The sequence below is a fragment of the Lagenorhynchus albirostris genome, chromosome 6 (genome assembly GCF_949774975.1).
Source record: "Lagenorhynchus albirostris chromosome 6, mLagAlb1.1, whole genome shotgun sequence".
In the NCBI taxonomy this organism is placed as follows: Eukaryota; Metazoa; Chordata; class Mammalia; order Artiodactyla; family Delphinidae; genus Lagenorhynchus; species Lagenorhynchus albirostris.
The window spans coordinates 53,932,240-53,944,968 of record NC_083100.1 but is presented as its reverse complement, the minus strand read 5'-3'; the positions used below and the strand labels follow the sequence as shown (position 1 = coordinate 53,944,968).

The window sequence follows — 12,729 nt, the reverse complement described above, 5'->3', positions numbered from 1 at the left end:
TTTTTCTACATAGCATTTATCCTTATATGATGTTACATTACTTAGTAATTTGTCTAACTGCTTATTGTCTGACTCCTCAAAAAGAATACAGGCTTCCCAATGGCAGGTACCTTATCTATAATGTTACTCCTATATCTCCAGAGCCTATGACAGTGCCTGACATATAGAAGATACTCCATAAATCTTTGCTGAATAAATGAATTCACATTAACAAGTGGATGTTATCCTTCCAATTTTACAGAAAAGTAAACTGAGCTTGAGAGAACTAAAGTAACTTGTCCAAGGGAACAGAGTTGTGAGGGATGGCACTGGATTAGAAGGCAGGTCGGTCTGACGCTAAAGTTCTAACATACCATTCCAAATGTTCTAGACCAGGAGTCAGTAAATTCTTTCTGAAGGTCCAGATAATAAATATTTTAGGCTTTGCAGGCTATACAGTCTCTGTTGCAACTATTTCAATTCTGTCCACATAGTATGAAAGCTGCCATAAACAATATGTAAACAATAAAACTCTATTTATAAACTCTATTTATAAAATAGTCGTCAACCACTATTCTAGACCATAAATAGCACTACTGAATAATAATGTTATATAATTATAATATTAAGTATTGATTAGGGGAAAATAGAAAACTTTTCAATTTAAACATGTCACTGTGCACATCACAAATCTAGCACCTCCTGCAATGACTGGGTTGTGAATAAAGTTAAAAAAAAAAAAAACCTCAGTGTTATCAAAACTTTTATCAGAGGGGCTGGGAAATTTAGAGTAGAATGAGGTTTATTTATATGTTGATTGTGTTAGAATATTATTTCAAAATCATTGCGTATTAAAGCTGTGAGAAACAAGAGAAACCAAGCCACTCATTTTAGAGAATATTTGTTACAGGCAGAGCCAGCACTAAGCTCTGGGCTCCCAAACAGCCAGTACCAGTACCTTCTGAAATAAAAGCAATGAATAACTTTGTATGTAGAAACTGTTTGACTAGGAGCAAACAACAGGCCATTGCAACTTCTGAAAATCTTAACTATTAATAAGTCCAAAAGTTGTTAAAATACCTATCAGAAAAGAAATCGCAAGAGGGGATTAAATCATCCATTGATTGTTCTTCAAAAGTGCCACTGATCAAAGTCCAGTTCAAACAGCAAGTCCCAAACAGCTCATCTGTGACACAGTTGAATGGAAGAACACAAGGTCATAATTAATGGATTTCTCATCTAATAGTTATTGTAACAACTTGTACAGAGAAGAGTTAATCTTCAGGGTTTGGAATACAAAAGTGCTGGGAAGATATTTGACAGAAAAAGTTATTATGGGACACCAATCTGTGTTCCCGTGAAAACTGATCCACTGGAACCTGTCCTTTCCAACCCAAAGGAGTGATTCTAATGATGAAGGTTTAGGCCAACCAGTTAAGAATAAGGTAATGGGGAGATAATTTGGGAACCACCTCAGATACATCCCACTGGTAAATATACACTTTTAAAGGATAAAAACCTGGGGCTTAGGTTGTGCCAGGTTCCAATCGTGACTCCCATGTAATGTACTCCCATGGGTACATTACTTAAAATCCCTGAAGACCTTTGGGGATCGTAGAACCTGCCTCCCAAGTTTGTGAGGATGAAATTGAATGAGATCATTTACATAGCAAGCTTAGTGCACAGTACCTGAACAATACTAAGCACTAAAACTAAAAACTGAAATTACCAGTTCCCATCCCTTGAATTTCTTTTTCCTAATTATCACAAATAAAAATAAACCATTAAGATTCATTCTCCCTAGTTATCATTTAAAATTTTAAATTATATTTCTTTCCACAGAACCCTAAAGCAGCTACCGATTGTTTCCCAGTTCATTTAAAATTCTTGATCTTTCCTTCAATCTCACTAATATTTACCTAATTCAATGTTCAACATCCCACGTAACAGCCAATATATTGCCCCCAAACTGGCCTGTCATCAGCTCCTTTCATTGTATTCACTTAATTTTTGAGCTATCACTGACAGTGTCCCTGCCAGGAATGTCCTTTTCACCTTCTTTCATTTAAATTAGATAATCTTCCTTATTTAACTCACTTAACTTTTACTTTCTATACAAGCCCTTCTAAGGAAACCCAGGTACATCAGAGCAATCTGTCCCCTTTCAATCACTCAAATACTGTATTTTTCTCTTTCAGATCACAGTATCCTCAATACTCTCACAATAAACCAACAAGTATTTACTAGGTACCTACTATGTGCAAGGGATTACAGAAACATTCTGTGAGGAGCACAAGGAAATATAAACATAAGACTAGGACCAGATCAGGGATTCTATAATCACAGCTGTTTATGAAATGCTTATCTGTGAGCTGCTAAAGCCCCCAAGGACACAGCTGTCAGAGTACGTTTCTTCTAGATCAGAGACAGATATAAGACTATTATGAATCCTGGTGATTTTTGAAGGAAAAAGGGTAACAGAAAGGAGAAACCTATCAGAACCACCTGAGAAGCTTTTTCGGATTAGACTTACCCAGTCGTACTCCCTACCTGTGGTATTAGGAGGGGGTGGAGGTGGGATGATGCAGCTACTACAGTGTGCAAAAGCTCCTAGATGAGTCTGATAACCTCTGCCCTCACACTTTGAGACTCATTGGCCTAGTTGTTTAAATTACTTAAACATGACATATTATTTTTGGTCATTTACAAACCTTTAGAATAAGGTTGAAATTTATTTTACTACTCAAGTGAAACCTGTAAGAATTGAATCTAAACAATCCAATAGTGACCTGTGCATTTCAGAACTCAGTCACTGCTGAGAAGCTTGGGCACAGTCCAATAAACAAAATGCATTTGCCACTATCACCTCATCTGTTGCTGTACAATAAAACCACTTCCTAATAGTCAAAAATAAAATTACCTGTAGCATTAAGACTACTGTTTTCACCACATTCCACTGGGATTTTCTGCCATCCACAATCACGGTAAATCCTCTAGCCTTACACTTTTCACTGAAATGAAACAAAATTACAGAGTATTAAAACAAGCTTCCTATTTTATTCTTAATAATCCTAAATAAAGTTTACAGTGTAATCATACATGGAGCAGCATTAATCTCAATTGACTTGGTTTGCACTGTCAATAAATGAATTCTTCAGTGTCCTTTCAGTTTTCTCAAGCAATTTATTTTTCTCATTTCAGGAAACACTGACAATTTATAAGCTAATTTGGTAAGAAAATTACTCTAAAAGCACGTAAATTCAATGTCTTAAAAAGAGAAGAAATCAAAGCAACATTCAAATAGTCTCACTAGCCTCTCAATCTCTTCATCTGTAAAATGGGATCACAGTGAAGTAGGTAACTAATGACTGCCAAGTGTGGACGTACTTCTTGTCTCTCCTTCCTGCCAGAAGTGTAAGGTTGTGAAGTGATATTTCAAAACAGGTAGAAAATAAAGTAAGCTATTATTAAACCATTGGAAATAAGCTTCTTGGTGTTCTTTTGGGGAAATTTAACGAGGTGAAGTAGCATTGGTGTATATAAGAATTCAAAGCTTGAATACACCATGTCTGACCCACCTCTGCTTTCACTTTTGCATTCTTAGTCACTTGACCAGCACAATATTATCTTGAGTGTTGGAAAATGTGTTATTGCTATATATTATATTCAATTATTCAAGTACCTACTAAACACTTCTCAGAAGCCTGCCCTAGTAAAATGCAACAACAACATGGAAAAACTCTATCCTATGACCAAAACTACATAGCTATATTATTATTATTTATTATTACTATTTGTTTTACTTATAAAATCAACAACGTAAAGATCTCAACTGCCCTCCCTCTAATATAGTGGAAGAAACTGCAGCTTTGCTTAGCAGAGCAAGGATTTGTTAGTGAAAATTCTCTCCACACAAAGTTCTCCCAATTGCCTACATTATAGGAAAGGTTAATAGCAGGCCCTTTCCTGAGATTTAAATCCAACAGTCCAGGGAATTTTACTAATCCTCCCTTACTCTCTCCAAACATTCACATTAACCTCAAGAGGATTATTGGAGAAGGATATCCAATTCTATTGAGAAACAGTAAGGTCACAAGAATGAGGATGATATTGCTAAAGATCTGGAAGAAGAATAGGTGACTCTGTAGGCAAGAACAGAAGCTGAGCTTCCAAAGAAAGCAGAGAACTGTTCAAGAGGTGAGGCAAAGTGAAACATATGTCCATACAAAAAACCTGCAAACAGATATTCATAGCAGCATAATTCATAACCGCCAAAATCCAAAACAACTCGAATGTCCAACAATGGATGAATGGGAAAAAAAATGTGGTAATCCATTCAATAGAGTATTATTCAATCATAAAAAGAAATGAAGTACTGATATATGCTACAACATGGATAAACCTTGAAAACATGCTAAGTGAAAGAAGCCAGATTCAAAAATCCATATCGTATGACTCCATTTATATGAAGTGTCCAGAATGGGTAAATCCATAGAGACAGAAAGCAGACTAGTGGCTGACAAGGGCTGGGAGGAGGGGAGAATGGGATGAGGAGGGACTACCAATGGGTATAGGTTTCTTTTTTGGGCTGATGGCAATGTTCTGGAATTAGAGAGTGATGGTCGCACAACCTTGTGAATATACTGAAAACCACTGAACTGTACACTTTAAAAAATGATGTTTATGATATGTGACTTATATCTTAATAAAAAAATGTTGAAGTATTCTATTTTTGGATTTTGCATTACAAAATAAAGGATCCACTAAGCATTCGTGGGGGTAAGGCAATTATACAGTGATCTCTTCTGCATCAGCAAGAGCACATAAAGACTTGCTGGGGGAAGCAAATCTGACATCTAACTGCTAGTTGTGGGATCAGGTAAGGAGAAGACCACCCTGACTTACGGAGGATACAAGCCAAAGAAAGACAAGCCTAGTAGAGTTACTGTCAGTGAGTGGTCTTCAGAGAAGTGGCGGCAACTCAGGGACTCTACCAGTGCAGTGTGGAAATTTGCAGGAAGGGGAGCTAAGATACATGGAGCTGTCCAGTGGAGGGCCTTTGCTGGTTGGGACTAGAGCCCAAGAGAAGTAAGTCATCCCCATAATTTGGCACCTGCATCTATGAGGTACAGGTTACACAACCATTTTGTTAAACAAGTAAGTTTTACACAAACGAGACATCTATATTTCAAAGCACACTAAATTAATCTGTATATTAAGACAAAGAAAGTAATGAAGCTTGCAAATGCCATCTGCAGTGATCATAAGGGCATAAAATACTCTAAATTTATCTTTTAGAGTACTTAAAAACACCCTTAATCATAATTTTCTCACATTTTACTAAGATAGATAAAGAAAATACACACAATTCAAAGATACTACATATTTGAAGATTGTAAGATCAAGTGAGCTTTCAACTACTTGAAAGGAATAGTTTGTTTGCTTATTTAAATTTTTTAGCTGTGCCACACGGCATGTGGGATCTTAGTTTCCCGACCAGGGATTGAACCCACGCCCCTGCATTGAAAGTGTGGATTCTTAACCACTGGACCACCAGGGAAGTCCCTTTTTTAAAAAAAATTGCAATCCTACAAGTGGAGTGATGGTTTAAACTGTTTTTAACAAGAACATACTTCGATTTAGAAGCATATTATGTCCCTTATAAAGGGTGTGTAGCTGCATTGCTATATTAGTAAATTCCTACACTACTATTAACATTTTATAATTTTAAGACCACTAACCAAAAAAAAAAAAATCTATTAACACCCCACTTCCTTGTTCTTACTCCATTAGAGCCTTTCAAGGGTGACGTGCCTAAGTTAAAACAGCTATTAAAGGAGGAGCAGGTCCTTAATAAGCTCACTCACTTTGGCTAGAAAGAGACTGTCAATGGATTTTCTGCAGCTCTTCACTAATTTCTTTGATTACGACTAAGGGCTCCTTCTTTCCACTCAGAGAGCTCTGCTTATACTTACTTAATGGCACTAATTTTACTTATGGTTTTATTATAATTGCTTGTTTATAATTCATCTTCATCAGATAATATGCTTCCAGAAAGCAAGGATATTATTGTCTTAATGATACGTTGGCAGCTTCCAGCTTTAAATATAGAGGGCCTCTAGAAATGTCAGAAGACGCAGATCATATCACTCCTCGGTAGGAATGTAACAATGGCCTTCCTTCTCATTCAGAATTGAAGTCCTTACCATGGCCTACGAGGTCCTCTAAGTTCTGACTGCAGCCCCTCTGAGGGCTCTCCCAGAACCCTCCTTCTCTCAAACTGCTCCACCCACACTACCCTCCCTACTGATCGCACAACACACTGAGCCTGCTCCTGACTCAGGGCCTTTCCACTTACTGCTCCCTCTGTCTAAGATACTCTTTCTTAAATGCTCTTTCATCAGGTATCTGTATAGCCTGGCCCTCACTTCACTCATCTCTGGTAAAATGTTACTTTCTCATTTTATAAAATATTGCCACAGACTCCTTTGCACTCCATCCCTCCCTTAATTCTTTTCATGCTCTGTTTTATAGACTTATGAACCTCCAACATACTATGTATTTATTATTTTTTATTTTTTTGCAGTACGCGGGCCTCTCACTGTTGTGGCCTCTCCCGTTGCGGAGCACAGGCTCCTAACGCGCAGGCTCAGTGGCCATGGCTCACAGGCCCAGCCGCTCCGTGGCATGTGGGATCTTCCTGGACCGGGGCATGAACCCGTGTCCCCTGAATCAGCAGGCAGACTCTCAACCACTGCACCACCAGAGAAGCCCTATGTATTTATTTATAATATTCATTTGATCATTAGGGCATCAGGCCCATAAGGGCAGGGACTGGGCCTTTGTTCACCCATTTCCTCAGCACCTAGAATGATGAGGAACTCATTGTAGGATCTCACATATTTACTAAGTGACTGAAGACTTATGAGTCATCTCTGTGTGATTCTTGGCAAGTCATTAAACCTCTGTGTTCTGATGTTTCTTCTGTGACGTAAATGAGTTTTTCTACAATTAGGAAGAACTGACCTAAAATCCAAATCTGAAAAAAATCAATACTTGAGAGAAACAGAAAAGTAGCTTCTATAGATGCTGACTCTCTACAGAATTAGATTAATCTGGGCAAGTACTTGGCAGCATTTCTATAAAGAGGATTTAAGTATGGGTAAAGTGGTTAGTCTAGATGATTGAAGATGTTTGGTCTAGATGACTGTTAAGGTACTTTCTTAATCATGACATTCCATGATTCTATAACTGGATGATCAACAATTTCCCTTTGAGCTAGAAAAATGCTATGGTTTTAAATATACGCTGAATATACTGTTGAAAGAAAATGTTAAAACAAAAAAGATTTCCGTTATGCTCAACTATGTTCACCATAGTTATTTTCATATGTCAATTCTCAATTGTGATAGATGCAGGTTAAATGCAAATGAATATTACAAGTTATCAACTTGTAGCTATGGCACTGTGATTATAACAGAGGTGAATACAACAGTGGCTAGAAACAGAGGCTTGGAGTCAGACCACTAGGTCCAAATCCCCCTCCAACCCTGGTATGCCACAGGTTCTAGGTCAAGATACTTAAATTACCCACTCTTTCTATGCCTCGGTTCCCTTATATGTAAGAGATAAGGATGATAGTGCTCGTCTCATAGGGCTGTTATGAGAATTAAATGACTTACTGTTATCTATTATTTCCTTAAGTATAGGATAGTCTTTTTCACATATGCCTCCCAATCATCACCCATAAGTAAATTCCCAGGTCCATTTCAAATTTAATATCTTCAAAGGAAAGCAAGACCAGCCTAGACAAACTTCTTATCCACCAAAATAGCTTCTACTGAGCTGCAACTTCTACATGTTTGATTTTCCAACAAATGTGAGATGTTCTGAAAATGATCAGCCAGGCTGCATTTGAGTACACAGAGCTATGAAGAAACTTAAGTAAGATAAAGAGCAGAAACCCATATCCACTGACTATTGATTACTAAGTATCAATATGAGGTACTGCACAGGATTATGAAAAAATATGTATTATACAACACAGTTTCTCCCTTCAAGAAGCTTAAGATCATTTAGAAAGGTGAAAAGGTAAAATAAAAGTATTTTAATTAGTGTCTACTTTACACTCACTGACGTCACCTTTTTAATGTTACTAGGGAAACATATATCTTTGAAATTTTTTAATGTAAAACTTAAATAATAAATGTAAAAATTCAAGAATTATCATTAAACACATTATGATTAAATGCCTAAGAGTCAGAAACGGCAAGTGCTGTAAGTCTGGAGAACAGCTGGAAGACTCTGGGAAGTACCGACATAAAGGAGCTAATGAAACTTAACATAAAAGGATACAGAGCAAGAGGAATATAAGCAAAGGTACCAGTTATTAATTTGGGTAAGTTTCTTAAATTTCTCTGCCCTCATTTTTTCATCTATGTAATAGGGATAATAATATTGTTATTTTGAAGACTGAGTTAATTAATACAAGTGCTATAAAACTAAGTGCCTTGCATGATAAGCCCTCAAGAAATATGAAATGAAAGGGTTAAGTCAAATCACACAAGGTCTTGGCATAGCAGTTAAGAAGGCTGAAAGACTGTCCTTGAGAGCACACACTAGTCTTTCTTGCCTTCACAATGCACGGTGTACAATGTCTGCACTTGGTAGCAACAAAATAAATGACTACTGAATTAAATTCATTGTGTGGAAAGGAGAGGAGGTCCTAGAAAACTGAGAAGGATGATAGAACTGTTGTTTTGGTGAAATTTATCTTGTCCTTGTGTACAAATTGGGGAGAGACTGGAGATAGAGAAATTAGCTTGGCTATTGCTGTACTAGTCCAGCTTGACAACCCAGCCATCCCTCGACGTGAACTTAAGCACATGAAAAGGGAACAGAGGAGACAGGAAATTTAAAAATACGTGGTAAAGAAAGGAAATGCTAGCTTAGCTGTCACATTTTAAAACGGACATTATAAGTTTTCAATATATATTCGTTGAATGAATGAAGTAAATATTAAAAAAGCACTCATCAACAGCATAAAGCATGTTCAGAGCATTTAACTACAGTGCTTTGAAGTAACTCTAAGATCAACACAATTATACCGTCATTTGCCAGAAGTGCATTTGCTAAGGAGGAGAAAGGAAGGCACTGCCTTAAACTTTCTGAGAAGCATGTCCCATAAAAAAACAAAAATAAAGAAGAGCCATCCCAATATGTACAAAGTAGATAACGAACAAGAATCTGCTGTATAAAAAATAAATTAAAAAAGAAGAAGAGCCATCCCAGTCACACTCTCACAGACTATACTGAACCAATCAGTGTTATATTCATATTCAAATTACCTTCTAAGTGCTCTGCAGAGTCCTGTAAGCTCCAAGGAGGCTCCTTAAAAGCGGGTGAGGGGGCACTGCAGTGGAAGTGGAATTTGAGAAGGTGGGGATGAGCAGGAATGGCTGTGGGCCTACACTTCTAGCTCTTTTATAAATTTAGTTTCTCTGTAAGATTTTCTTTGAATAAAAATGTCCACAGATAAATTTTTTAAAATTCTGAATGTACAGAATATACGCCCCATAGAATTCTGGCAGTTACAAAACTACTTGTATGGGATTCAAATGATATTTCACCATACACAGCTGTTATATCTCCTTTCATAATATATTTTAAGTCATTTCTATGACTTTATTGCTAAGTCTGGTTGGTTCCTTCAATATCCATATAACAAACACCTAAGGTCTCCAAATCATTTTTATTGGCCTTGTGAATATGGAGATAAATGAAACATGGCTCTGCACTCTAATATCAGACTGATTTAACAGTAAACTCTATGACATCAAGCAGAAGTGAATAGGAAAAGCTGCCTAAAAGGGCTCCTTACAAAGATAACAATGACAAAGAAGGTTGAGAAACACTGATGCATATGTTTTGCCACATGTTTTTAAAAAGCTGGTAGTCTCAATATCTTATAATTATACTTTGTGTAATAGTACTGACACAAATTTCATTTTATACTTTGAATGTGAATATGCTTCTGACTTAAAATTTTGAAATATATAAAGAAATGATATGAGATAAAGATCTACTTGTGAGGTTTTGTTTAGTGCTAATCTCAATATTTACTTTTTTAATGAAAAGATTTGCAGATTAATTTATATATCTTTTCTTTATCTCCATAAGGTAATCTTGAATTTGATTCTGCTTTCTGAGTCATGGACTCATAATTTCTAATCATGTTGTTTATGTCTAAAGTGTACAGCAATCGCTGGTAAAACAAAAGAAAAACTCCATTTACCTCTCCTAAAATTTAACACTCAGGTTGGCCCAGCTGTGTCAGTCTATGTTATTTTTTATTAAAAACCCTTTGTAGAAAATGGGGCAATAATGGTTAGTCCTGAACTCCACACAGACCTGGACATGAGGAGTTACCTGAACATAAACTTAGTATTCAGGTCAGGTTACAATTAACCTGAACTTCTCCTTTCTTCTCAGCCCTCTGCTCAAGAGTCAGAAACCAAAAACAAGTTTAGGACCAAGCTGTGTGTAAAGGAATCAGGAAATGGCCCCATTTTCAACTGTACTGGGTTACCCATTTAAAATAAGTATGTATCACACCTTGCTCCTGGTCATGAAACTAAGCATAAAATATGGGTAAGAACTAAATAGTTTCTTTTCATTTTTAAATAACTTTTAAAAAGCTGTTACTATATTCAGAATGTTAACATTTTCACTGCAATGAAAGACTACTTTTGGACATCTCCTATAAAGAAGAGGCCGCATTAGCTAGCTACACTGCTGGAGCTGTCTGGAGACATTCACAGTAGGGAGGAGTTAAGCTTTAACAGCAGAGTCTGGGAGAAACAAGTCACACCAAAAAGAATGCAGACATACTAAAAAAGGAAAAACTTTCTAGACCCAAGCTGCGACTGATCTGACAGGGTAAACTTAAAAACAGTTCTGAAAAAAAAAAAAACCAAACAGTTCTGGGATGGAAAGAGGGGTGGATAAACACATAGATACGTGATAAAGTATTACAATATTAGTTGCAGGCTTCTAAGTGATGGGCATAATGGTGTTTACTGCACTATTCCTTCAACTTTTTTGTGTATTTGAAATCTCTCATAATACAATTTAAAAGCAGTTTTAATGGCAGGCATTCTGAAGGAGAAAAATCAGTTTTTAAGGCTGCACCTAATAAACTACTGTCCAGAGTTGGAATGAAGAGCTCAAAAACCCTCTAGCTCTCTAATGAAATGGCAAGCACTGATATAAAGCTGCCAACTACATTTTTAAACGCCAAATTTATAGGAGGTTGATCCAAGAAAGCAGAAGGCTAAAAAGTCAGGGCGTTCACAAATATCTGAGACGGTCAAACTTTAGCAGAACAATTATCAAAAATAAAGTATCCAGGTATCTATTTTGTCTTGCTAAATTAAGTTCTTTCATCTTGCTTCAACTTACAACTTTTCTATTAGCTGGCAGGTAGGTATGTGTAGCTCTGTAGAAACTGATTCATAATTTACACTGAAATAGTACTATATGTATATCTATATAAGAAAGAGAGAGAGAGAACGTTTAAATAGTGTACGCTATTTTGCCCTCCATTGTACTTCCTGTTTGCACACCCAGAGTGAGCAGACAGGCTGCATGAGTGAAACTGGTCATTTACCCTACAGTGTGAGCATCCTGGCAGGCTGATCCTGGTTCTAGTATATACAAGCGTGCATTTTCTTATCACACACCTAACCACAAGCCGACTGTGTCTTCCAGAACTCAGCCTCCATGACTGACATGTTCCAATGCTGGAAGAAAATCTAGCATGTTCACGGAAAAATAGTTCATAAGTCTCTAATTCTTCCTTAGGCATTTTTCAAGGGTAATTTTGACTATCAGTAATTTTTGCATTACATTTTAACTTCAGAACCTCACCCCACATAAGATGCAACTACACTGTACTCTATTCATCTGAAGTATGAGGAGCTCTGGATTGGTGCCAGGAACTGCAGATTCTAATCCCAGCTCTACTGCTAATTAGCTGTGTGATCTTGGGCAAGTAACTAACTTCCGAGTCTCAATTCCCTCAACTGTAAAATAAGGCAGTTGATTCAGATGGTCTCTAAGTTCCCTGAACACTTTTAACCATCTATGAATCCATGAATATTTTTTCATAATTTGTTAGCTATATGTTTAGCTAGTGCCATTTACCTAAAAAGCAGTTCGTTATCTAATGATGAATAATACAAATTGGCAATCAGCAGCTCAGAGAATTAGCAAGGTTATTCAGTACTAATACACTGTGAAGTCTGATAACTTTCTTTTCCAGAAAGTAAAAAGACTGAAAATTTTCACTTTAAGACCTCTATTTTCCCAATATTGAAAAAACATTCAGCAACAGAATCATTATACACCAATACTGGAAGCAGATGTGATTAAAGTCAGTTGTTCTAAAATGTAATTTTAACCCTGTATTCTTCAAGGTGGTTTAAAATGAAATAATCTATTATGTCAATAATGCAAATATAGGAAAAGGATACAAAGAATTGTTTGCTCTGACTAAAATGTTTAAAATTCACTATTTCGAGCTTAAGAGCATTATGTAAAAGATAGTTTTGTTCCTTTTACCACCCCTATATTTTACAAACACACACAAAACAATCTGCCCTCATTCCTGCACTTTGCTGCAGTGGGTTGCAAATGTGACTGCATATTAGAATTATCCGGGAAGCTTAAAGAATTTTTTTTAAAGTCTGA

The 12,729-nt window shown here is 36.6% G+C and overlaps 1 protein-coding gene across 4 annotated transcripts in view; it reads right to left on the bottom strand.

Moving 5' to 3' along the window:
• The window catches only part of SESTD1 (SEC14 and spectrin domain containing 1), a 138,861-nt gene that overhangs the window by 74,733 nt on the left and 51,399 nt on the right, over positions 1 to 12,729 (bottom strand). For all 4 annotated transcript variants that reach the window (XM_060152531.1, XM_060152533.1, XM_060152532.1 and 1 more), the window contains one exon: positions 2,900 to 2,990. In XM_060152531.1, coding sequence (XP_060008514.1) covers positions 2,900 to 2,990 — 91 coding nt within the window. The remainder of the gene's footprint in view (positions 1 to 2,899; positions 2,991 to 12,729) is intronic.